Source organism: Macaca nemestrina, chromosome 5, assembly GCF_043159975.1.
Source record: "Macaca nemestrina isolate mMacNem1 chromosome 5, mMacNem.hap1, whole genome shotgun sequence".
NCBI classification, from domain to species: domain Eukaryota; kingdom Metazoa; phylum Chordata; class Mammalia; order Primates; family Cercopithecidae; genus Macaca; species Macaca nemestrina.
Window position 1 is genome coordinate 145,523,947 of NC_092129.1, and position 27,519 is coordinate 145,551,465.

Genomic DNA, 27,519 nt, shown 5'->3' on the forward strand with positions numbered 1-27,519 from the left:
TCCTCCATTTTTCCCCCTTTCAACCCATTCTCAGAACTTGGTCACATGACCACACTCAGCTGCACAGAAGGCTGGAAAATGTAAACCATATTCTGGCCAACCGAATTTATAACTAAACGCTCTGTTTCAGAGTGGAAGAAGGGGCAAACAGAGAGTAGTAGCCCTTGCCAAAGTAAAGAAGATGGAATAATTAATGGGACAACAGCTCTACGGTAGACTTTATTAGTTATTTCCTTCCCTATTCTTTGTTAAGGGGGCTCTTTTTTGTGTAGGAGGCAGGGCGACTGTGTTCACAGTGTGGGTATAAATCATAATTTGCCTAAACGAGTTATGGCAATCCCATTCAACTTTGCCAGGAACTTGCTTTCCCAGACTCTCCTGCAGCTACATGTGCCATGTGACCCAGTTCTGACCAATGAGCCATAAAAAGAAGACTGCTAGGGGCTTTCTGGAAAATGTTTTACTTCCTATGAAAGAGACAAACATGGAGGAGAGCTTACTGGCACACTCCTGCCTAGGATACTGGTGTGAGTCACTGGGGCAGTCAGCTTATGACCACAAAAGTAAGGCCAAAAGAATTACAGATGCCAACCTAGAGCCCTGACACCTTTTTGAGGATCTGAATACCTTGAGAGATGAGCAGGTGGAGAAGGAGAGAAAGAATATTTGAGAAAGTAGGAGTATTTGATGCATGAGAGGGAATGCTTAGCAATACCCCTGGAAAGTTAGGTCCCAGTCAGATCTTGAGGGCTTTGTATGAAGTAGTGTGATTTATTGTCAGAATTACCTCTTTCCAAGCTGGGACTGGTTTCCCTGTTTGTCCGCTGATTCACCACCAAAGCATGACAGGCTTTTCTCTTTGTAGGTTTAAGAGGACTGCCCATCTCTCCCCGCTCAGAGAATTGAAGAACTTTTGTTTTGGAAAATCTAGGCTCTTGAAGGCAAAGATCTAGATGATATGGGTGAGTAGGGAGTGCTGATTTGAAAAGTTGAGGGTGAGTAGAATGGTTCCCAACTTCCTACAGCAAGTGGAATTTCCTTCCCATGGGGGGTATAGAGAGGTACAGGTTCTGCCCACCGTGGGGGCCTGTGTTTGACTCCCTCCCAGACCCCATAGTGTCTGATGGGTTAGCTGAGTGAACACTTGCCTGGGGACCGAGCCCTAAGCCATTGTCTCCAGGGCTATGAGCAGTGGGACCACTGAAGTGTGGACATCAAGCCCTTCACAGTGACCACACTGTCTTGAAGTCTAGAACTCTTCCCTCAGATTCCAAGATTGGGTGAACTCAGGGGGTTCTGTGTGACTCCATCAAGGGGCAGGGAAAGAGCAGGCCAAAAAAAAAGAAAAATTGAGATCAAATTTTTCCCTAACTCCTTGAGGAAGCAGGCCAAAACAGACTTCATATTACTTTTTGAAAATAAAGACAACATGATAAAGCCATCTTTTGTGTTAGCGTTCAGTTACAGTGCAAATGTACACTGTTACATACAAAGCCAAGGGAAATCAGTGAGAAGAGGTCATAAATTATCTCAATGACTTTTTTAAAAAGTTGATGAAGTTTTAAGTAAGAAAATATAGAATGTATGCCTGTAAGAATTCAAGCTTATATATACACAAAGTGTCCGTTTGTTTTTTTAAAAATATAATTTAATTGGCCTGGATATTGCCAGACTAGAAAAAAAATTCAATCTCTCTTATCACCGGGGATCCCTCTTGCTCCCAGGGATGCCCCAGAATCCAGATGTAGAACCTGGAACAGAAAACCTGTAGCATCATTGGGGGTGCTGACAGCTGCCTCATGCCAGCCCAAGAATGGGGACCTTGGAGCCCGCCAGCACCTGCTTCTAGCGCCACATGAGTTGTAGGAATCCTTACTGAGGTTGGAGGATGGAAGTTGGAATCCCTAGTACTCAGGATCCATTCCCCTCTCCAGGTAAAATGCTGAGGTGTCCCTTTTGAGGTCCTGCTCCCTCCTTGGAGCTCTGAAGCTAAGGAGTGAAGGGTCTCCATATTCCCCACCACATAGACAGCCACCTTTTTTTTCTTTGACAAAGAGTAATACCTTTAGCCTGGGCAACATAGTGAGACCCCGTTTCTAAAAAAAAAAAAAAATTAACCAGGCATGGTGGCATGCAGCTGTAGTTCCAACTACTTGGGAGACTGAGGCAGGAGGATCAGTGGGGCCCAGGAAGTCAAAGGTGCAGTAAGCCAAGATTGTGCCATTACACTTAAGCCTGGGAGATAGAGCAAGACCCTGCCTCAAAAAAAAAAAAAAAAAAGAAAAAAGAAAAAGTAATACTTTTATTATATATAGAACTCATGAACATTGAAAAAATGCTAATATCCTAATACATTAATATATTAAGTAAAGACATAACTTGCGAAAAGGTCAATAAAACTGGTTAACTCGTCATAAATGTTCAACCTTAGGAATAATCAATAAGATACAAAAATTAAAATATTACTTTTCACCTACTACTAGGTTAAATGAAGAGAATAAATCAAAATAGAATCTTAAAATAGTAATACCAAATGATAGCAAATACATGCTAAAACAGATATGCACATATATTTTTGATGGAAGAGTGAATTAGTAACAACCATGTGGTGTTTTGTTTTAATGTCTTTTTTAAAATTTATTTTTCTGTTTTACATTAATCATGTTTCTCAAATACACACACATACATGTATACATACATAGAGGTGTGATAGCCGGCCTCAAGCTTGCCTCAATAATCCCTGCCTCCTGGAATTTACACCCCTATGTTGTCCTCTCCCCATAGTCCCCTGCAGAGTCAGTGAGTGTGACCCATTAAATACAGCTGAAGTGATGGATATCACTTCTGAGATTACTAAGATAGTGCAGCTTCCATTTTGCTCTCTCTCTCTCTCTCTCTCTCTCTCTCTTTCTCATCACTTACTCTGGGGGAAGCCAGTGGCCATGTCATGAGGAAATTCAAGTGGCCTATAGAAAGGCCCAGGAGGTGAGGAACTGAGTTCTCCGGCCAACAGCCAAGAAAGAACCGAGGCTTCTTGCCAACAGTCAGAGAGAGAGAGAGCTTGAATGAAGCTTCCCTCCCGCAAGTAGAGCCTTTAGATGGCCTCCCGCCCCAGCCAACAGCTTGACAGCAGCCCTGTGAGGGACCTTGAGCCAGAACCACCTACCTATGCTACTCGTGGATTCCTGAGTCATGGAAACTATGAGATAGTAAATGTTTTATATCATAAGTGTCTAAGGTTTGAGGTAATTTGTTACAGAGCAATAATGACTAATACAAGAGTTCAGAGGGCAAAATAGTCACACATACTTAAAGGCTTTAAAAAGTCCCAGCAGTTTTCTGTCTCACCTCTTCTTAGCCACCCAGACACACTCCCCAGAGGCTACTGCCCAAGTGCTAGGCTGCCACTGCCAGATTTCCTGTTAAGAGAAGAAAATAAATCCCTAGTTGTTTAAACTACTATTGTTTGAATCTCTGTTCCTTGCAGCCAAACGCTTTTTTTTTTTTTTTTTTTTTATGAGCTAGGGTCTCACCATGTTGCCCTGGCTGGTCTCAAACCCCTGGGCTTAAGTGATCCTCCCACCTTGGCTTCTCATAGTGTTGAGGTTACAGGTGTGATCTCACAGTGCCCAGCCCCAAATGCATTCTCAACCAATGTAAATGAATCAGGCTCTAAAGCATTATAATGTGTTCGTCGTCATTGTTATTTTCCTCCCTAACCCAGTGTTGCAAGAGATCCATCTGAAATGAGCTGGCAGCAACATATTCTACTGAGATCACAAGTCAACTTGTGAGAGCAATTTAAAATGTAAAGTTCTTGCCAGCAACTGCAAAATGCATCATTATCTTAGGTACCACTGAAATACAAGTATCATTAATTACACTATGCTTCAATGCTTTCGCATATCTTAGAATTTTATTTTATTTATTTATTTATTTATTTATTTATTTATTTATTTATTTTTGAGACAGAGTCTTGCTCTGTCACCCAGACTGGAGTTCAGTGGCAAGATCATGACTCACTGCAGCCTCAGCCTCCTGGGCTCAAGCAGTCCTCCCAAGTAGCTGGGACTACAGGCATGGCCACAAAGCCCAGCTAATTTTTGTATGTTTTGTAGAGATGGGTTTTTGCCATGTTGCCCAGGCTAGTCTCAAACTCCTGGGCTCAAGTGATATGCCCACCTTGGCCTCCCAAAATGCTGGAATTACAGGCATGAGCCACTATGCCCAGCCCATGACTGAATTTTTATTGTATGCTTATCAAAATAATTTTTAATACTTATTTAGACATAGGGCTTTTGTTTTTGTTTTGGAGACAGAGTCTCTGTCAACCAGGCTGGAGTGCAGTGGTATGATCTCGGCTCACTGCAACCTCCACCTCTTGGGTTCAAGTGATTCTCATGCCTCAGCCTCTCTAGTAGCTGGGATTACAGGCGTGCACCACCATGCCTGGCTAATTTTTGTATTTTTAGTAGAGACAGGGTTTCACCCTGTTGGCCGACTGGTCTTGAACTCCTGATCTCAGGTGATCTGCCTGCCTTGGCCTCCTAAACTGCTGGGATTACAGGCATGAGCCACCATGCCCAGCCTAGACCTAGATTTTTTAAAATCATGTATCAATACTTAGAAGAATACTCAACCTCAAGAGTAATCAATAAAATGTAAAAATTAAGTCTCTCCCTTTCATGTTGGCATCCTTAGCCTACTTGTTTTTGTCTTCATGCTTGTTGCTTCAGTAACAAAATAGCTGCTGAGGCTCCAGGCATCACACCACGTTCAAGGCAAGAAAAAGGAAGAAGTGAGAATGGTGCCAGCCACATCATCTTCTCTTATCAGGAAAGGCAAAAGTCTTCCTAGATCTCCCAGCAGGTTTCTGCTTATGTGTCAGTTGCTAGAACTGTGTGCCATGAACACCCTGGATACAAGCAAAAACCTGGAAAAGCACATATTTTGCCTGGGTCTGGGCTCATTGCCATCCTGAGAAAAAGCAGACTTCTGGTAGCAAAGAAGGTGGAAATAGGTATTGGGAAGGAAGCTAATGTTGTCTGCTACAACACAGCTTAATAAATAGTAGTTTTATGTGCATAATAAATAGTAGCTACTTCTTGGCATAAAGTAAGAATAATGATAACAAAAATACTTACATAATTATATTGTGTAAGTGCTTACTATGTGCCAGGAACTGTTCTGAATGTTTTAAATATGTTAACTCATTTAATCTTCACAGCAATTTTGTGAGGTAAATGTTACTATCCTTGGTTTTTGGGTGTTTTTTTTTAGTATTTTTAATTCTACTTTATATGCATACAATTAGATTGATCATAATCCCTGGTTCATGACATACCCTCATTGATCCATGCTTGGCTCTCTTTTGTTTACTTTTTAAATATTAGTTATTTTAAATAATATATAGGTACCTTCAAATCCCCTATCCAAAATAAAATTAGGGTCTGGTCAGCAATTTGCATCTGGCTGTGTGGTACCCCCAACGTATTTTACTTCCTCCCCTGGACAAGGTGATCATCATCCAGAATTCTGAGCTCATTATCCTTCACTTGGCTTTTCATACAGTTTTATGGTTTTCTTGTGTCTATATAAAGTCCTAAAAATATGTGTGTGTAGTGTGTGTATATATATAGAGAGAGAGAGAGAGAGGATTGTTTTTAACTGTATGTCTTTAGTACTTTTTTCACTTTATATTACATTGTTAAGAGTGTACCATATTGTTGTATGTTGCTACAGTTGTTCCTTTTGACACCTGTTTAACACTCCCATTGTGCAAATATGTAGCAGTTTATTCATCCTGAAACCATTCTTTATTGAAGTGCCTATAACATTCTTATTGATTTTCTCTTTTCTGGTTATTAACTGGTCTAATTCTGTTACATTCAAGCTTTGCCATTTGATTCTAACAGTTTTCCAACATCCTTTTTCATGGCTGCATGAGGTCCTGAATCTTCTGCAAGACTTGCAATAATTTCTTGCAAATGACTTGCCTTGTGTTGTGTGTTGTCAGATATTTACGTCGGGCTACTAGGGAGAGGCTGACCAATAAAGATTTTGACTTGATGGGGCTTAGTGCACACAGAGAGCCCTCCGTTTCAGCAAGGGGAACATTGGGGGGCTGAGAGAGGCAGGCAATGTCAATTCACTTGTGAATATTTTCTTGTCACGATGACTTGTTTCCCTGGGCAACCTGGCAAATGTGGGAGAACTTTGATTATGAACACTCAGATACGCAGAAGTCCCTACATCGTGGCAAATTCTTTTTTTTTTTTTTTTTTTTTTGAGACGGAGTCTCGCTCTGTCGCCCAGACTGGAGTGCAGTGGCCGGATCTCAGCTCACTGCAAGCTCCGCCTCCCGGGTTCGGGCCATTCTCCTGCCTCAGCCTCCTGAGTAGCTGGGACTACAGGCGCCCGCCACCTCGCCCGGCTAGTTTTTTGTATTTTTTAGTAGAGACGGGGTTTCACCGTGTTAGCCAGGATGGTCTCGATCTTCTGACCTAGTGATCCACCCGTCTCGGCCTCCCAAAGTGCTGGGATTACAGGCTTGAGCCACCGCGCCCGGCCCGTGGCAAATTCTTTAACACTTCTCCCACAAAAGGTAGAATCTGATTCCTCTCCCCTTGAATATGGCCTTGGTGACTCACTTCTAAAGAATAGCGTCCAGGAAAAGTGTTGCTATGGGACTTCTGAGGCTAGAATAAGAAAAGGTGATACAGCTTCCATCTGGCTTGCTCTTTTTGGGACACTCATTCTGGAGAAGCCAGTCATCAGACTGTGAAGGTGCCCAAAGGAGCCCACACAGAGAGGTCATGGAGAAGCCCACGTGGATGGGAACTGAGGCCTCCAACTGACAGCCAGCAGCAATCGCCAGGCATGTGAATGGGTCTTCTAGGAGAGGCTACAAAGTTTGAGGAGCAGTAGCAAGTCATCCTGGACATGCCCTGTCTAAATTCCCCACAATGTACAGAATTAAGCTAATTGTGCTTTGTCTAAAGTCCTCACCCATCAAATCAATGGTTATCTTATGCTACTAAGTTTTGGGGTAATTTGTTATACAAACTAATAAAATTATTAAAAAAAAAAAAAAAGTAGGCCGGGCGCGGTGGCTCAAGCCTGTAATCCCAGCACTTTGGGAGGCCGAGACGGGCGGATCACGAGGCCAGGAGATCGAGAGACGATCCCAGCTAACACGGTGAAACCCCGTCTCTACTAAAAAATACAAAAAAACCAGCCGGGCGAGGTGGCGGGCGCCTGTAGTCCCAGCTACTCGGGAGGCTGAGGCAGGAGAACGGCGTAAACCCGGGAGGCGGAGCTTGCAGTGAGCTGAGATCCGGCCACTGCACTCCAGCCTGGGTGACAGAGCAAGACTCCGTCTCAAAAAAAAAAAAAAAAAAAAGTAACTGGCACATCCAATTTAAAGATGAACAAGCTGAATCTTGGAGAGAATAAATTCAGAGTACATTTACTGTGAAGCCAAGATTGAAGCCTGGCCATTTGACTTGAAAATTTGCTGATCGCAACCTTGACACCCTTCCTATAATGGTCTATTATTCCCTTTCATTTTCAGGATATCCTTGGTTACTCAGAACACGACTAATTAGCTTACTCTCCCACCCCAGGATTGAACTTAGGAGGGCAATGCTACCACCAAAAAAATACACATGCTCATACTCTAAAAATAACCCACTCAGAAAGGGTTAAACTGAGCTGCAGATTGGCCAATGATAAATGCTTAGTTCTGGGCCTAAAAAACAAAGAGTATTTAAAAATAAATGGCCGGGCACAGTGGCTCATGCCTGTAATCCTAGCACTTTGGGAGGCAGAGGTGGAAGAATCACTTGAGCCCGGGAGTTCAAGACCAGCCTGGGCAACACAGTGAGACCCTGTCTCTGGTTTTTTAAAATTGTTTTTAAATTAAAAATAAAATAAACATTACATACTTTTTTGAGTTCAAACATGATGTTAAAGTGAGATGAAAGGATAAAAATCAGTTTTCTTTTACAATGTTTTGTTATGTTAAAAATTTTTTATCTACCTAGCTTTATTTCTCTAGTATGAATATTTTTTTAAACTCTACACAAAGATATTGCTATGGTTTGAATGTGTTTGATCCCTCCAAAATTCATGTGTTGAAACTTAATCCCCATAGTGGTGGTATTAAGAGATAGGGACTTTGGGGCAGGGATGAAGTCATGAGGGTTCCTTCAAAAATGGGTTAGTGCTTTATAAAAGGACTAGAGGGAGCTAGTTTAGGTCCCCTTGCCCTTCTACTTTCCTCCCTGTGAGGACACAGAAACAAGGCATCATCTTGAAAGCAGAGAGCAGTCCTGACTAGACACGAATGCCAGTGCCTTGATCTTGGACTTCCCAGCCTCCAGAACCATGAGAAATACATTTGCATTCTTTATATATTACCCAGTCTGTGGTCTTCTGTTACAGCAGCATAAATGGTCTAAGACAGATATCTTTAATTTAAAATAATTTAAAATGTTGCCAGCATTCCAAGTTGGAATTGGAATCACTTCCAATTGTGTAGTATTTGAAGTAATATACCGTTTCCAGAAATTTTCACAAATAAAAAAAGCTTTGTTCTATCCCCAGCTACTTCTCATGATAATATTTTTAGCTCTTGGTTTAGACTATGATAGAGTTATCCAGCTGTCCTTCCACATTGCCAGCTTTAACCATTTTTGCAGTTAAGAAGATACTGTATTTTTTTAAAAAGCCCACACCAGCATAAGGGTAGACAGTGGGATTTATTTAATGATCTGGGTTTATTAGGAATTCATGAAATAATTATATTTTCATAAATTCATTTTTATTAAAATTATGCATGTGTGCATAATATTAATATGTAAACCTTATAATAAAACCAGCATTTCTTTTTTATTTCTACCCTATCCTTATTCATACTTTTCATAGGTAACCACTTTCAATTCTTCTATTTCCCCTCCTATTTACCTCTTTATCTCAAAATTATATGTGTATACCGATATTTCTTTTCTTTTCTTTTTTTTGAGATGGAGTCTCACTCTGTTGCCTAGGCTGGAGTGCAGTGGCACCATCTCGGCTCACTGCAACCTCTCCCTCCTGGGTTCAAGTAATTCTCCTGCCTCAGACTCCTGAGTAGCTGGGACTACAGGCACAAGCCACTACATCCAGCCAGATGTGGACTTCTTATCCTCTACACACACACTCACTGCCTTTCCTCCCAAACTCTTAACTGTATCATCACTAGTGGCTATCTCAAGATTACAACTTCATAAGCACAGGTACTCCTCAACTTACGATGAGGTTATGTCCCAAGAAACCCATCATAAGTTGAAAATATTGTTAAGTCAAAAATGCATTTCAGTGGCCAGGCGCGGTGGCTCATGCCTGTAATTTCAGCACTTTGGGAGGCCAAAGTAGGTGGACCATCTGAGGTCAGGAGTTTGAGACCAGCCTGGCCAACATGGAGAAACCCCACCTCTATTAAAAATACAAAAATTAGCTAGGTATGGTGGTGCATGCCTGTAATCCCAGCTACTGGGGAAGCTGAGGCAGGAGAATTGCTCAAATCTGGGAGGCAGAGGTTGCAGTGAGCCAAGATCACGCCACTGCACTCGTCCTGGGTGACAGAGTGAGACTATCTCACAAAAAAAAAAAAAAAAAAAAAAAGAAAAAAAGAAAGAAAAGAAAAAAAATGCATTTAATACACCTAACCTATCAAACATCATCACTTAGCCTCGCCTACCTTAAATGTACTAAGAACACTTACATTAGCCTACTCTTGGGCAAAATCATCTAATACAAAGACTATTTTATAATAAAGTGTTGAATATCTCATGTAATTTGTTGAATTACTATACTGAAAGTGAAAATCAGAATGGCGGTATGGGTACTCCAAGTATTGTTTTTACTGAATGCATATCACTTTTGCACCATTGTAAAGTGGAAAAATTTTAAGTCAAACCATTGTAAGTCAGGGACCATCTGTATTGTTTATTGTCCAAAGGAAATGTGATGGTTTTTGGACTATGATGAGAGCAGTGGAGATGGTGCTACGGTTTGAATGTATATGGCCCTCCAAAAGTCATATGTTGGAACTCAAATCCCAGTGTGATAGTAGTAAGAGGTGGAGCCTTTGGGAAAATGATTAAGTCATGAGGGCATCACCTTTGCGAATGAGATTAATGCCCTCGTAAAAGAGGATTCAGAGAGCTGCCTCTTGCCCTTCCACCTTCTCCCATGTGAGCATGCAGCAGCAAGATGCCACCTGAAAGCAGGGAAAGCCAGCCCTGCTGGTGCCTTAATCTTGGACTTCTCAGCCTCCAAAACTGAGAAATAAATTTCCGTTGTTTATAAATTACCCAGTCTGTGGTATTGTGTCATATTGCATGAATGGACTAAGATGGATCAGAAAAATAATGATTCAAGAGATTGGTGGGAAGGAGAGTTGATGGAACTTGGTGAGTTCTTTTGGATGTTGAGGATGAGCAAGAGGAAGGTACATGGGGAAATGGGTAGAAGAGGGTTAATATCATTTACTTAAATAAAGAAAGACCAGAGAAACAGCAGGTGGGGGCGGGAGTTTGGCACATGCTAAGTTTGAGCAGCCCCAAAAGAGTTCCCAAATGGAGGCATTCTAGTTGAATATGTCAACTGAAGCTCCAAACTGAAGACCAGATTGGATTGGGAGTCACCAGTGCAGTGGACATCGCATTTGTTCTCGGTGTACATGGCAGCTGAACCACAGTGAGGTTACCAAGGAAGAGAGCATAAAGTGAGAACAGTGTCTTGGTTTGTGCACTGAGGGAGACTAGCCTTTAGGAATAAACAGAAGGAAGCTAATAAAGGAGGCTGAGAAAGAGTTGCCAGACAGGTGAGAGAAAAACAAGGTGAGTTTGGTGCCAGAAGTCAAGAGAAGATGTTTGAAGAGATAAGGAGTGGTCACCTGAAATGATAAATGGAAGGTTCCGGGGAGGGCAAGAGCATGGGCTCTGGAACAGAGATAACAACATGGTAGAGGAGGAAAGAGACTTCCTCTTTGTAACAAAGGAAGGGAGTGTGTATGTGGAAATGGGGTTTGTGGATTCTGAGACCAAAGGTTTGGACTAGCTGTTGCAGAGAACAGGAGAGGAAGTTAAACAGAGAAGGGTAGTAGGATTTCCCAGCAGTGTTTAGAGCCAGTTAAACTGGTGACCATTAATAGGGTATAAAACTATTGTCAGGAGGCTGAGACAGGAGAATGGCGTGAACCCAGGAGGCAGAGCTTGCAGTGAGCTGAGATTGCGCCACTGCACTCCAGCGTGGACGACAGAGCGAGACTCCATCTCAAAAAACAAAACAAAACAAAACAAAACTGTTACATAGGACCCTTAGTCTAGATTATCCTTGAAAGTTTGGAAAAAGTATATAGAAAATCCATTATGGGCAGGAGCCTTGTGGTAGAAAGTTCTCCTGACTTTTGCTATTTCAGCATGTTACTCTGTTTGTGATCTCTAATTCTCTTTGCATCAACTTGGGAAAATTCTATTTTTTGGAACGAGGCGTCCTTTTGTGCCCATTAATCAAATCTATTAGCCCAGATTTAAGAATAAATTCCATTTCACCCCTCTCTCCCCCCCCAACGAAAGACTTACACAAGCAAAAAAGAAAATACCTCATAAGGTGACTTATCCTTCAGCTGCCCAGTTTCAGGGAAGGAGAAAGCAGATAATTCGGTTCATGCAAGCTTGAGGTTTTTGCCTGGGTCCCACCTCCAGAGATTCTGATTTCAGTAAGTGTGGGCTAGGGACTGAGATTCTGTAATTTTTTTTTTTTTTTTTTTTTAGCCACACGGTAAGGAAGACCTAGGAAGCAGGGGTCTGAGGAAGAATAATGGTCTGAAAGTGGGGAGAAAATCCAGAAGCAGAGTAGCCCCATTTCCTGAAAGAAAAAAAAAATTGTAAATTTCTCTCCGCATTGAAAATGTAAATATGTATATATATTATATATAAAAGATAAAAGATAAAACACCCAGGCAGCATGAGCTTTCTGGTGATTTTTTTTTTTTTTTTTTTTTGAGACAGAGTCTCGCTCTGTTGTTTAAGTTAGGCTGTGGGATTAAACCAAATCAATTCAAGAACCTAGTTAAATCACTGTCACTAAATTCCATTTAATTTAGTTTAACTTAATTTTTATTTATTTTCTTTTTGAGATGGAGTCTCACTCCATCTCGTCACCCAGGCCGGAGTGCAGTGGCATCATCTCGGCTCACCGCAACCCCACCTCCCAGGTTCATGCCATTCTCTTGCCTCAGCCTCCTGAGTAGCTGGGACTCTAGGCACATGTTACCACGCCTGGCTAATTTTTGTATTTTTAGTAAAGATGAGTTTTCACCATGTTGGCCAGGATAGTCTCGATCTCCTGACCTCATTATCCGCCTGCCTCGGCCTGCCAAAGTGCTAGGATTAGAGGTGTGAGCCACCGTGCCCAGCCTGATTTCTCAAAAATTAAATGGAGGCCAGGTGTGATCGCTCACGCCTGTAATCCCAGCACTTTGGGAGGCTGAGGCAGGTGGATCACTTGAGGTCAGGAGTTCAAGACCAGACTGGCCAACATGGTGAAAGCCCATCTCTACAAAAAAAAAAAAAAAAAAAAAAAAAAAATGAGCTGGGCATGGTTGCTTGCACCTGTCATCCCAGCTACTTGCAAGGCTGAGGCAGGAGAATCACTTGAACCCAGGAGGTGGAGGTTGCAGTGAGCAGAGATCATGCCACTGCACACTTCAGCCTGGGTGATGAGATGGAGTGAGACTCCATCTCAAAAAGAAAATAAATAAAAATTAAGTTAAACTAAATTAAATGGAATTTAGTGACAGTGATTTAACTAGGTTCTTGAATTGATTTGGTTTAATCCCACAGCCTAACTTAAACAACAACGACAAAAAAAAAAAAAAAAAAAACCTTTGTGTTGTTATTTAGTTTCACTGAAAAGAAAATTCATCATTAAAACCCTTTTCAAAAAAATTAACTTAATTTTTACAAGACAACTGCCCAGCTGTAGAGAGGCAATTTACCCAGGTCCAAAGAAAAATTCAAAGGCTGTTCTGCTTAACTGTGTTAAGCAGAATTTTGGCCCCTTTATTGGTTTGCTAGGGCTGCTATAACTACATATCATAGAGTGGCTTAAACAACATAAATTAATTTTCTCACAGTTCTTGAATTCTGTGATCAAGGTGTCAGTAGGGTTGGGTTTTTTTGAGGCTTTTCTCCTTAGTTTGTAGATAGCCACCCTTACCACCCCCGCGCCATGTTTTCACATGGTCATCCCTCTCTGTGTGTCTGTGTCCTAATCTTCTCTTCTTGTAAGAAATGTCAGATTAGGTCTGACACTAATGATATAATTTTAACTTAATTACCTCTTTAAAGACCCTACTTCTAAATTCAGTCACATTCTGCAGTGCTGGGGGTTAGGATTTCAACATAGAATTGAAATCCCTGGCGAGGAGGGGCACAATTCAGCCCATAACAGCCCTTATGGCCTTTGCCCCCTCGTATCACACCTGTGAGTATGCAAAATGGACTTTGCAGATGCAATTAAGGTTAAGGACCTGAAGGTAAAGAGATTATCTTGGATTATACAAGTGGGTCCAGCCTAACCACACAAACCGGTAAATGGAGAGAATTTCTCCAGTTAGAGTTTCTTTTGTGACAGAAGAAGTCAGAGAGATTCCAAGCATGAGAAGGACTTGCTGTACCACTGCTGGCTCCGAGAGTCCAGGAGCAAGGCCTGGAAGGAGGCCTCTAAAAGTCAGGGGTGGCCCTCAGCTAACAGCCAGTAAGGAAATAGGGATCTTCATTCTACAAATGCAAGGAACTGAATTCAGCCGATAAACTGAAGGAGGCTGGAAGGGGATTCTTCCCTAGAATTTCCCAAGAAGCATCCCGCTAGCCCAGGATACCTCCATTTCTACCTTGTAAAATCTGCAGCAGAGAAACCACCAGTTGAGTATTGAGGCAACTGGGACTAGTGACCCGCAGAACTGAGATACTATTATAACTTTGTGTTGTTTTAAGCCACTCAGTTTGTGGTAATTTGTTATGGCAGCAATAGAAAGCAAATCAACAACCAACTGCTGCAGAGTCAGCACATTAAGGAGAAGTACTAGAAGTTAAATCTATAGATGACTGTAACTTAGAATGAGCCAAATAATAAAATGAATCTAATGAAGTTACTAGTAAAACTGAAAGTTGCTAGGGATCCACCCACCTTGGTCTCCCAAAGTGCTGAGATTACAAGCGTGAGCCACTGGCCTTATTATTATTTTTTGAGATGGAGTTTCACTCTTGTGAAAATTGCAACATGGCCCTCAAATATGTTTTGTCTGAACAGCACAATCTATTAAGGAAATTTGAATTCAAATACTTTCAGGCAGGTGGACACTGTCCTAATTGCTACAATCTCTACCACTCCCTAGTAACTTTTTCTTTCTTTGTTTTTTCTTTTTTGAAATGGAGTCTTGCTATGTTGCCCAGGCTGGCCTCAAACTCCTGGGTTCAAGTGATGCTCCTGCCTTAGCCTCTCAAGTAGCTGGGACTATAGGTGCAAGCCACCACACTCAGCCCTAGTATCTTCACACCCCTCAACCTCACCCATTTATTTGACTTGCCTAGCTCTGGAAGGCCTTAGAGTTTGAGACTCTTGCTTTAGAAGTCTCTTTATCTCACTTGATAGAGCAAATGTGAAATTTTCCATAACATGGAAACATTAACTTTTTTTTCTGTGTTCCTATTTGTGACTTTTTAAATCTCAGTATTGGATCATTTTTTTCCCTACAAACTTTTTTCCTATATATATATCTCAAGATACATACAAAGTCAATATTAAATTATGTTTTAATTTTGCAAATTAAAATATTTACTTCATATAAGCATATCAGTCAAATGAGATTGTGTAATAATGATAAAGATAATGATAATAATAAACATTTAGGCTGAGCTCAATGGCTCACGCCTGTAATCCCAGCAGCATTTTGGGAGGTCGAGCCAGGTGGATCACGAAGTCAGGAGTTTGAGACCAGCCTGGCCAGCATGGTGAAACCCCATCTCTACTAAAAATACAAAATTAGCCGGGCATGGTGGTATGCGCCTGTAGTCCCAGCTACTTGGGAGGCTGAGGCAGGAGAATTGCTTGAACCTGGGAGGCAGAGGTTGCAGTGAACTGAGATCGTGCCACTACACTCCAGCCTTGGTGACAGATCGAGACTCTGTCTAAAAAAAAAAAATTGTCTTAGCTTAGAGCAATCAAGAGTACACACTTAGAAGTTCTGCAGCATAGATGGGAAAAAGAATGGGAGGGAAGGGAAGGAAGGAGAAGAACTAAGACAGAGAGAAAGAAGAAGGCCGGGCACGGTGGCTCAAGCCTGTAATCCCAGCACTTTGGGAGGCCGAGACGGGCGGATCATGAGGTCAGGAGATCGAGACCATCCTGGCTAACACGGTGAAACCCCGTCTCTACTAAAAAATACAAAAAACTAGCTGGGCGAGGTGGCGGGCGCCTGTAGTCCCAGCTGCACAGGAGGCTGAGGCAGGAGAATGGCGTGAACCTGGGAGGCGGAGCTTGCAGTGAGCTGAGATCCAGCCACTGCACTCCAGCCCGGGTGATAGAGCAAGACTCCGTCTCAAAAAAAAAAAAAAAAAAAAAAAAAAAAAAAAAAAGAGAGAGAAAGAAGAAAGGAGAAAGGAACATAATGGCCCTGAGAGTTAGTGAGGAAGATGACTCAGATGAGAGACAACGGAGGAAGAATTGCCAACATTGACCAAAGGCCTACTCTAATCAAGGCCTTACTCTAGCCAAGGCCCTCCTTAGGAGCTAGGGGATGGATGGAGTCTCTGGGCTCAGTGAATTAAAAAAATACCTGAAACACACAAAGCACAAGTAGGTTGAGTATGAAGGCAAGTGATTTGGTTTGGAGGCAGAAAGTTGTGAATTCAAATCCTAATTTTGCTGCTGAGCAGATATACAGACCTGGACAAAATTAATTAGCTTCTGTAACACTCAATATCCTTACTGGTAGCCATGAAAATGATTATTATAAGTATAAAATATTTAAATAACACTTTAAGACAATATATAATAAAATATATCATAAGACAATACATGAGTTATTACCAAGTTAATTGTAAGGAAATGGTGATCTTGGGCCGGTGCCGTGGCTCATGCCTGTAATCCCAGCACTTTGGGAGGCCGAGGTGGGTGGATCACGAGGTCAGGAGTTCGAGCAGCCTGACCAACATGGTGAAACCCATCTCTACTAAAAATACAAAAAAATTAGCTGGGTGTGGTTGCCTGCTCCTGTAATCCCAGCTACTCAGGAGGCTGAGGCAGGAGAATCGATTGAACCCGGGAGGCGAGATCGTGCCACTGCACTCCAGCCTGGGCGACAGAGCAAGACTCTGTCTCAAAAAAAAAAAAAAAGAGAATGGTGATCTTGAGATAAAGGGGAGATATCTCTTTATGAGGAGATGGTGAAGAAGCATAGACTCAGTGAAATAAGCATGTAGACAGGAGGAATCTGCTGGATTCTTCAAAAGAGCAAAGTCACGGGAGGTGCTAGATCCCAGTGGATCACCAGTTCTCGTTACACTTCTTCAATAAAGAAGTTTAGGAAGTATAACATGGTACAAGCTACGCCACTGCAACAAAGAAACCCCAAAAGACAATGGCTTATTTATGATGGGAGTTTATTTCTCTCTCAAGTAGCAATGACCCACGGCTGATAGGGTAGGTCATAGATCAGTTCCAATCATGGCTAAAAAACAGGAAGGGGGAAAGGGAGAGGGTGAGAGCACTCCTAATTCTTTTATGAGCAAGACTGTAAAGTGGCACACATCACTTCCATTAGCATCCCGTTGGTCACGGGGCCACATACATCAGCAAGCGAAGCTGGGAAATGTAGTCATTAGCTGGGTGGCCATGTGTCTAGCTAAAGGTAAAAGTGAAAAGGGAGAAATGAATGTTGGGAGACAATTATCAGTCTTTGCTAGAGATAGACCAATGGGAACCCAAAATTTTAATGAGATTTTAAAGAAGTACAAAGAGGACGTTTGCTATATGTGTTAGTTGGATGGGAGGCAATGAACAACACAGGAAGGCCAATTACCACACAGTATGCCACAGGTATGAGATTAGATTACATGTCTTTTTCCGCTCTTTTTATTTTTTCCTTAGGGAACTCAGGTATACAGAATTGAATTATTCATAATCCTAGGTCATAGAAAACAGCCATCATTAGTACATGCACTTTTGTTCTTTTATTTACTAATTTGTTTTTTAAACTATGATGAACACTTGTGAATTTCTCATTCAATCCAGGAAACAGAATAATACCTCACAATGATCTATGTGCCCCTGCCCCTGTCCCTGCCCTTTGCACTTCAGAAATAACCACAATCCCAAATTTTGTATCTATTATTCCCTTACTTTTGGTAATCTTTTTTTTCTTTTTTTTAGTCAGAGTCTTGCTCTGTCACTGAGGCTGGAGTGCAGTGGCACAGTCTTGGCTCACTGCAACCTCCGCCTCTCAGGCTCAAGTGATTCTCATGCCTCAGCCTCCCGAGTAGCTGGAATTACAGGGATGTGCCACCACCACACCTAGGTAATTTTTGGATTTTGTTTTTGTTTTTGTTTTTGTTTTTGTTTTGTAGAGATGGGCCATGTTGGGCAGGTTGGTCTTGAACTCCTGTACTCAAGCGATTCACCTGCCTCAGCCTCCCAAAGTGCTGGGATTACAGGCGTGAGCCACCATGCCTAGTCTTCCCTTACTTTTATAATAAAGTTTTATTCACATATATATGTATGGCCAAAAAATATATTCTTAAATTTTACTTAGTTTTGATTTTTATGAAAATGTTATCATCATACTATGTGCTCTCAATCTTGAAAAATATTTTAGAAAAATATTTACAGTGGTTCATGCTTATAATCCCAACTGCTCAGAAGGCTGAGGTGGGAGGATGACTTGAGGCCAGGAATTTGAGACCAGCCTGGGCAACATGGCGAGATGCTGTCACCCAAGCTGGAGTGCAGTGGCGTGATCTCGGCTCACTGCAAGCTCTGCCTCCCGGGTTCACGCCATTCTCCTGCCTCAGCCTCCAGAGTAGCTGGGACCACAGGCACCTGCCACCACATCTGGCTAATTTTTTATATTTTTAGTAGAGACAGGGTTTCACTGTGTTAGCCAGGGTGGTCTCAATCTCCTGACCTCGTGATCCACCCGCCTTGGCCTCCCAAAGTGCTGGAATTACAGGCATGAATTACAGGCATGAACCACCGCACCTAGCCAAAAAAAAAAATTTTTTTTAATGAGCTGCATGTGGTAGTGTGCACCTGTGGTCCCAGCTAGTTAAAAGGCTGAAGCAGGAGGCTCTGCCGAGCTCAGGAGTTTGAGGCTGCAGTGAGCTATGATTGCATTACTCCACTCTGGCCTGGGCAACACAGCAAGACTCCATTTCTATAAATAAATAAATAAATAAATAAATAAATATATATATATATATATATATATATATGAAAAATAGGCTAGGCGCAGTGGCTCACACCTGTAATCCCAGCACTTTGGGAGGCTGAGGCGGCAGATCACCTGAGGTCAGGAGTTTGAGACCAGCCTGACCAACATGGTGAAACCCCGTCTCTACTAAAAATGCAAAAATTAGCTGGGCATGGTAGCACACGCCTGTAATCCCAGCTACTTGAGAGGCTGAGGCAGGATAATTTCTTGAACCCGGGAGGCAGAGGTTGTGGTGAGCCAAGATCACGCCACTGTACTGCAACCTGGGCAAAATTCTGTCTCCAAAAAAAAAGAAAAATATTTTAGTTGAGTATAGAATCCTAGGTTGGCAGGGTTTTTTGTTTGTTTGTTTTGCTTTGTTTAGCACAATTAAAATATTATTCCATGAGATTTTTGTTTCCTGTAGAAGTCTATAACTGTTGGTCTTTTAAATAAAAAGTCCATTGGCTGCTTTTGAGATTTTGTTTTTGTGTGTGGTGTTCGATAGTTTGAGTACCATATGTTTTGTGTAGATTTTATTTCATTTATCCTTCTAGCAATCAGGTTTCTTGAATCTGTGCATTGGTGTTTTTTTTTTTTCAGTTGTGCAAATCCTCAGCTATTTTCTCTGTAAATAGCTACCCCCATTTTGTCTCATGTCTCTTTCTCTATCAGAACATCTTATTATATCTTTCATGTTTCTTAACTTCTCATTCATATTTTACATCTTTTTGTCTCCCTGTGCTACATTCTGGATAATTTCTCGTGATTTATCTTCTGTTTCCTGGTTAACTAATTATTCCTTAATCTGTGTCCAACCTGCTACCATTTATGTCCACTGAATTTTTAATTTCAGATACTGAGTTTTTCTTTTTTTTTTTTTTTTTGAGATGGAGTCTCGCTGTGTCGCCCAGGCTGGGGTGCAGTGGCGCGATCTCGGCTCACTGCAAGCTCCGCCTCCTGGGTTCACGCCATTCTCCTGCCTCAGCCTCCGAGTAGCCGGGACTACAGGCGCTCGCCACCACGCCCGGCTAGTTTTTTGTATTTTTAGTAGAGACGGGGTTTCACCATGTTAGCCAGGGATGGTCTCGATCTCCTGACCTCGTGATCCGCCCGCCTCGGCCTCCCAAAGTGCTGGGATTACAGGCTTGAGCCACCGCGCCCGGCCGAGTTTTTCATCTTTAGAAATTCTATTTGGTTGTTTTTCAAATCAGCTAGTGATGGCAGAGGCTGCTGCCATCACTCCGGCTGTCACTCCAACTGCAGCAAAGAGGCGCGGCTGGGGCTGCACACTCCATGGAGCCGGTGGAAGTCCGGCCCCTTCTGAGTTAAGGCGGGAGCTCCCCGGGTGCTACTGCAGCCGCCTACACCACAGCCGTAGACCCCGCCTCCGGCTGTACGCAGCAGGCAGGAGCCCCGCCCTCTTCGGCGGGCGGCAGCTGACCAAACTGTGGCTGTGGATCCAAGCCTCCCTGTGCTCTTGGAGGAGGGCCGGGAATAGGCAGGATCTGCCCTCCCAGGTGCAGCTGCAGCTGCTAGGACCCACGGCTGCAGACCTGGGTCTCCCACTTCACTGAGCAGGCAGGAGCCGAGGACTAATAGGAGCTCCCAGGTGCAGCTGCGGCTGCCCTCCCAGGTGCAAGACCCGGGCGTCTCTGCAGCCTGCACCCTCGGGGGCCCCAGAAGGACCCGCTCCCCGGCCTCCTCCCATCCCTGCAGGCTCCGGAATGTCTGCTCCCGCTGCCTGGTCTCTCTCCAATCCCGGCACCTATTCAAATCTCGGAGCCGGATTGGGGCAGACCCTTGAGGGGCCACGAATGGCAGCGGGAGGCATACTGATTCCTGGGTGGAAGAGGGCGGGTCCTCAGTAAGGCCCCACTGCAGGCCAGGGAGAGCCTGAAGGCTGGGGCCAGGCCGCCAGTCCTGCAGACCTGAGTGGGAACTCGTGGTGCCTCTTCCAGCCTGCCCATGGCCGCCCATGGACCAATCTGCATGCACTTCCTCCCCTCTGAGGTCCATGAAAGACCTGGGCTTAGCCAGAGCAGGGCAGAGGATGGCTAGAGGATGAAGAGGGCAGAGAGATGATAGGACGACCAGCTGCAAAGAGGAGCTATCCTCTCTGCTGATAGCAGGAGACAATGGGAGGACCAGCTACAGAGAGGAACTACCCTCTCTTCTGAGAGCATCAGAGACCTGCAGAGACGTCAGGACTATCAGCTGCATAGAGGAGCAACCCTCTCCAGGGCCTTCTCCCTGCTGAGAGCAGCAGATATTGGCATGACTTGCCTACAGAGAGGAGCTACCCACTGCGAGTCTCCTTTGAGCTGATGAGCACTTAAAGCTCATCTTCATCTTGTTTACCCTTCTCTTGTCTGTGTACCTCATCTTGGACACAGAACAAGAACTCAGGCAAAGGTGCCTCTGGCCACAGAGGTTTCTAGCCTTTTTGAGGGACTTCTCAAAAAAAAAAAAAAAAAATTCCACTTACATGACATAACCAGAGTAGTCAAATTAATAGAAACAGAAAGTAGAATGATAAGTTTCCAGGAGCTGGGGCAGGGGGAAATGGGAATTTGTCGCTTAATGGGTGTACAGTTTCAGTTTTGCAAGATGGAAGAGTTCTAGAGATTGTTTGTACAACAAAATGAATATATTTAACACTACTAAACTGTCTACTTAAAAATGGTTAAGACATAAAATTTTATCTCCTGTATATTATATATCTGTGTATTATATGTGCATGAATTACACTACAATAAAAGTAAAACAAAAATTTTAAATAATGCAAAAATATAGTAACCATAGTTGTTTTATGATCAGATACTACTGCAGTTCCGTTTTGCTATCTGTTGTTTCAGCTGGTTCTCACAATGCCTTGTTCCTTACGTGCTTGGTTATTTTTCACTATATACTTGTCCTTGTCCCTGAAAAACTGCTGATGAAAATTCATGGAGAATGAAGACCAGCCTAAAAGTACAATCCTCCAGAGAGGGTTTGAATTTGCTTCTGCCAGACACTTAGACACACTTTCAGTTTAGGACTACTTTAAACTAGATTTATAACTTAAAGTTACAAAAAAATTCTTCATGTAATATGGACTATAAATCTACCAAAAAAAAAAAAAAAAAAAAAGGCCAGTTATGATTACAATGTCTCAAGGAGAGTTTTCTCCCTACCTGCTCAGTGTAGTTAACAAGCCAACTTTTCTTGGAGTTTCCTGGCAGAAAGATGTAGGGGAGGTTTACTTCTGATTCACCTTTCCCCAAATCGTAGGCCTCTGGGGATGCTCACAACTAATACAGGAAAGACTCCTCACCTTGGTGGACCCTGAGCTTTGATTTCATTCTTCTTTACCCTGCATTGCTGTCATAATGAAATCCAAGTTTGCCTAGATTGGCAAATAACCTCAGAGCAAAATTTACTTCCTTCCACTTGGGCAGCACTTCTATACTTTATATTTTTAAACTATTTTATCCAGCACTTTAAGTTGCTTTTTAGCAACATGTCAGCCCAAATAACCAACCAGTCAGAAGTCCCTCTACTTTATTTCCTGTTTCATTGACTTATGCTTTTCTATTTATTTTCTTCCTCCTACTTTTGTATTGTTGTTATTTTCCCTCTAACTTCTTGAGTTGAATACTTAGCTCATTATTGCATTTTCTTTTCTTTTTTTTTTTTTTTTTTTTTTTGAGACGGAGTCTCGCTCTGCCGCCCAGACTGGAGTGCAGTGGCCGGATCTCAGCTCACTGCAAGCTCCGCCTCCCGGGTTCACGCCATTCTCCTGCCTCAGCCTCCGGAGTAGCTGGGACTACAGGCGCCCGCCACCGCGCCCGGCTAGTTTTTTGTATTTTTTAGTAGAGACGGGGTTTCACCATGTTAGCCAGGATGGTCTCGATCTCCTGACCTCGTGATCCGCCCGTCTCGGCCTCCCAAAGTGCTGGGATTACAGGCTTGAGCCACCGCGCCCGGCCTGCATTTTCTTTTCTATTATAAGGCTAGTCTACCTTAAGGCTCTAAATTTCCCTTACAGTATACATCTTTCATTGTAATCCATATTTTGATATGTAGTAGAGAAGCGATTGCCCGAAGCCAGTTGGCGTCCACCTGTTTTTATCATCTCCACCCAACAGGGTTCTTGTGCTGCCCTGGTTATATTCTGAAACATCTGCACTCAGGTCTGAACGAGTACAGGCAATTTTCACCATCTGGGCAGCAATGGTAGCCCAAGGCAATGCTAGGAGAATTAACAGCATAATTTTTTTTTCTTTTTTCTTTTTTTTATATTTTTGAGACGGAGTCTCGCTCTGTGGCCCAGGCTGAAGTGCAGTGGCGCAATCTCAGCTCACTGCAAGCTCCGCCTCCTGGGTTCATGCCATTCTCCTGCCTCAGCCTCCCGAGTAGCTGGGATTACAGGCATGCACCACCACGCCCAGCTAATTTTTTGCATTTTTAGTAGAGACGGGGTTTCACCGTGTTAGCCAGGATGGTCTCAATCTCCTGACCTCGTGATCTGCCCGCCTCGGCCTCCCAAAGTGCTGGGATTACAGGCGTAAGCCACCACACCCAGCTTCTTTTTTTGATACAGGGTCTTGCTCTGTCACCCAGGCTGGAGTGCAGTGGCACGATCTCAGCTCACTGCAGCCTTGACTTCCTGGGCTCAAGTGATCCTCCTACCTCAGCCTCCCAAGTAGCTAAAACTATAGGCATGCACCATCACACCTGACTAATTTTTGTAGAGATGGGGTTTTACCATGTTTCCCAGGCTGGTCTTGAACTGCTGGACTCAAGCAGTCTTCACACCTCAGCCTCCCAAAGTGCTGGGATTACAGGCATGAGCCACCGTGCCTAGCTAAGAGCATAATTTAAGCCATCTTTTTCTAACTCAGCTTTTTCCAACACTGGCTACCTATGAAAATTAGTAGGAAGTTTTGAAAAATACTGCTGCCTGGGTCCCAACCAGAGAATGTTGTGATTGGTCTGGGGTGGGGCCTGGACTTGAGTACTTTTGGTGATTCTAAGGTGAATCCAGGGTTGAGAACCACTGCTGTAATTTTTTTTTTTTTTTTTTTTTTTTTTTTTTTTTTTTTTTTGAGACGGAGTCTTGCTCTGTCGCCCAAGCTGGAGTGCAGTGGCGCGATCTTGGCTCACTGCAAGTCCGCCTCCCGGGTTCACGCCATTCTCTTGCCTCAGCCTCCTGAGTAGCTGGAACTACAGGCGCCCGCCACCGCGCCCAGCTAATTTTTTGTATTTTTAGTAGAGACGGGGTTTCACCGTGTTAGCCAGGATGGTCTCGATCTCCTGACCTCGTGACCCGCCCATCTCGGCCTCCCAAAGTGCTGGGATTACAGGCGTGAGCCACTGCGCCCGGCCCCACTGCTGTAATTTTATTTGGTCATTGCCACCGACTTGGCTGAATCCTCTCTCTTCCCCACCCCCAATCCATTTTAAACAGCCTCTGTCTTCCCAAGACTATAGTTTCTTGGTTTTCGTATTGCTGTCTATGTTTCTCCAAGGTGGACTGGGAAAGGAGGCAGAACCCTGGTAATTTACCATGTTGGCAGGAACTAGAATTCCCCCTCATGTTGTCTGTCTTCACAGGAGGTCTCGGCGTGAAACAGCAGCAGTGGTGTGGGATGACTGCCAAAATGGGCACCGTGTTGGCAGGGGTCTTCACCATCATGGCCGTACACATGTATCTCATCTTTGAACATAGTCACCTAGGGCATGGCAATTGCAGTGAGATCGCACTAAAGTACGAGAGTGCAAGTGGCATCATAAATGACTTCATCATCTGCTGGAGTTTTAAAATCGTCCTCTTCCTCTCTTTCATCACCATCCTCATCAGCTGCTTCCTCCTGTACTCAGTGTATGCCCAGATCTTCAGGGGCCTGGTCATCTACGTTGCCTGGATTTTTTTCTATGAAACCGTAAACGTCGTAATACAAATCCTCACCAATGACGACTTCAGCGTTACAGAGGTCAGAATCATGCGCTGGTTTGGCTTGGTGTCTCGTACCATCATGCACTGTTTCTGGATGTTCTTTGTCATCACCTATGCCCACATAACCTACAAAAACCAGAGCCAGGGCAATATAGTTTCCTACAAGAGACGAATTTCTACAGCGGAGGCTCTCCACAGCAGAAATAAAAGATTATCAGTTTTGGGTGGGCTCAGTGGCTCATACCTGGAATCCCAGCGCTTTGGAAGGCAGAGGTAGGTGGATCGCCTGAGGTCAGGAGTTCAAGACCAGCCTGGCCAATATGGCAAAACCCCGTCTCTACTTTAAAAAGTAGAAAATTATCCAGGTGTGGCAGCACACGCCTGTAATCCCAGCTACTTGGGAGGCTGAGACTGGAGAATCACTTGACCTGGGAGGTGGAGGTTGCAGTGAGCCGAGATCACACCACTGCACTTCAGCCTGGGTGACAGAGCAAGACTCTGTCTAAAAAAAAAAAAAAATTAGCAGCTTTATTCACCACTATAAGCAATCATGTTGGCCCTTTTCTTTCCCCTGAGAGATAGGTATCTCAGGTTCCTGGCGTAGTTCTATTTCCTTTTCTTCCCCCTACTTTTGCTTAGCAGTTCCGCAAGTAGAAACCCTACTGCCACTCTTTCAGGAGAACATGGAGAGAAAATGTGATTATAATCACAACTTGAACATCCTGCTCATTGAGGGTATTTAGTTAAAGGATATTGTGATTTATCAAACCTTCTTCTGTGAACTCCACCTTTCTACCACCTGATGGGTCAAAATGAACGGAATAAGATGAAGCTGAATTGCAGTATGGCAATCCTTTTTTCTTGGCATCTTCATTAGCCTTCAACCCACAGCTCTTTAACCCTGGGATAAGCAAATCTGTATTTATACCTCAGATTTTTGTAGCACAAAGGATGTTGTTGGTCCTGGGGTGGGTTTGTGCTATGATTTCCCCACTATTCTTCTGTTTTTTTCCAGATAAGAAAAATAATAAAAATAGAGAAAATTCGTCTGTCTTGAATTTCCCCACCCTTCCCAAATTTGTCAAGGAGTGTGAAAGGCACTTCCTTAATCAAAAGATATATGTTAAACATATTTCTGTATCTGTCGCTGTGCTGTACTCTGTAGTGTGAACACTGTACTGAACATTGTGTATACACCATATACAAAAATGTATAAGATATGAATGACTATGAGAATTTTGTAGTTTAGTGGAAGAAAGTAAATTATTGTTTATGAATCAATTAGCCAATCATATAAGACAGTATATGATTACATACTATCACAAATAAACAGATATCACTTTGCATTCAGGTTCAGAGACTGTCCAAAGCACGTTTTTTATTTTTGAGACCGAGTCTCGCTCTGTAGCCCAGGCTGGAGTGCAATGGTGCGACCTCGGCTCAGTGCAACCCCTGCCTCCTGGGTTTAAGCGATTCTCCAGCTTCAGCCTCCCGAGTAGCTGGGATTACTGGCACAGGCCACCACGCCCAGCTAATTTTTGTATTTTTAGTAGAGGCGGGGTTTCACCATGTTGGTCAGGCTGGTCTTGAACTCCTGACCTTAGATGATCCACCTGCCTCAGCCTCCCAAAGTGCTGGGAGTACAGGCGTGAGTCACCCACTGCTGCTATAGTAACTGAGTAATTTATAAAGAGCTGAGATTTATTTTCTCACACTTTTGGAGGCTAGAAGTTCAATACCAAGGTGCCAATAGGTTTGGTGTCTGGTAAGGGCCTGCTCTCTCTGCTTCCAAATGGTGCCTTGTTTCTGTGTCCTCCAGAGGGCACAAACACTGTCCTTACATGGCAGAAGGGATGGAGAGGCAAAATAAACTAGCTAGTTCCCTCCTGCCCCTTTATAAGGTCACTTATTCCATTCATGAGAGCTCTGCTCTTATGATTTAATCATCTCCTAAAGGCCCCATCTTTTAATGCTGTTGCATTAGGGAATAAGTTTCAACATGAATTTTGGAAGGCACAAACACTCAAACCATAGTACTCACCATTTGCCAAGCTGTACTCATCATTGTCTTCCCCGCTCCCATCCTAAGTGCTCTCCTGCCCCTGTGCTCCTCACTTCAGAGGATGGGCTGTCCTCCATCCAGGTGCTCATCCCAGACTCCTTTTCCCACAGCCCCAGGCCCCAAATCTGTGCCCCAACATCCATCTGCTGCCTTACTTCACCTTATTTCCTTCCATGGCCTCTCAACTACTCTGTCTACCTCCACCTTTGATCCCTTTCTGACCCATGGCCCTCATAGCACCAAGAAAGATTTTTCTGAAATGCAAATAGGGCCAGGCGCAGGGGCTCACGTCTGTAATCCCAATACTTTTGGAGGCCAAAGCGGGTGGATCTCTTGAGGTCAGGAGTTCAAGACGAAGCTGGCCAACATGATGAGACTCCTTCTCTACTAAAACTACCAAAATTAGGCAGGTATGGTGACGGGCACCTGTAATCCCAGCTACTCGGGAGGCTGAGGCAGGAGAATCGCTTGAACTTGGGAGTGGAGGTTGCAGTGAGCCATAATTGCGCCACTACACTCCAACCTGGGCAACAGAGTGAGACTTTGTTTCAAAAATAAATAAATTAAAAAAATGCAAATCTGATTATGTCTGTCTGTCTGTCTCTCTCTCTCTCTCACACACACACACACACACACACCCACACACCTACACACCCTGAAGAACCTCTCCTTTACCTTTCAGAGAAACATCCACATGGCTGGTAGCAGGTAAGGATCATTCCTCATCTGGCCTCTGCCAACCTACACAGCCTTCCCCTCTGCTCAAGCTAAGCCAAACTTGCTGTTTCCAAAATGGCTTTTGCCTGTCCCTGTGCCTACCCCTTTGTGTTGTCCCCTTTGCTTGGGGTGAAGTCCCTCCTTTTTCTGCCTAGTTAATGCCCGTGTCTTTTAAGACCCAAGCTCAGCTATTGCCTACTCCAGAAAGCTTCCCCGATTTTCATCCAATGATTTTCATCTCTCTCATTGTTACATCTTGACAACACTGAGCCATCTCTT

General features: G+C 43.5%; 1 protein-coding gene across 3 annotated transcripts in view; it reads left to right on the forward strand.

Moving 5' to 3' along the window:
* Window positions 1–27,519, forward strand: part of LOC105474542 (transmembrane protein 217) — a 46,413-nt gene that overhangs the window by 15,437 nt on the left and 3,457 nt on the right. The window contains exons 2-4 of one of the 3 annotated variants that reach the window (XM_011729314.2): window positions 866–962; window positions 24,119–24,734; window positions 25,101–25,896. In XM_011729314.2, the coding sequence (XP_011727616.2) occupies window positions 959–962; window positions 24,119–24,734; window positions 25,101–25,161 (681 nt within the window). In that variant the 5' untranslated portion in view covers window positions 866–958 and the 3' untranslated portion in view covers window positions 25,162–25,896. Of the gene's footprint in view, window positions 1–863; window positions 963–24,118; window positions 24,735–25,100; window positions 25,897–27,519 lie in introns of those variants that run through there. The other 2 variants (XM_071097114.1, XM_071097115.1) reach the window with 2 other exon arrangements.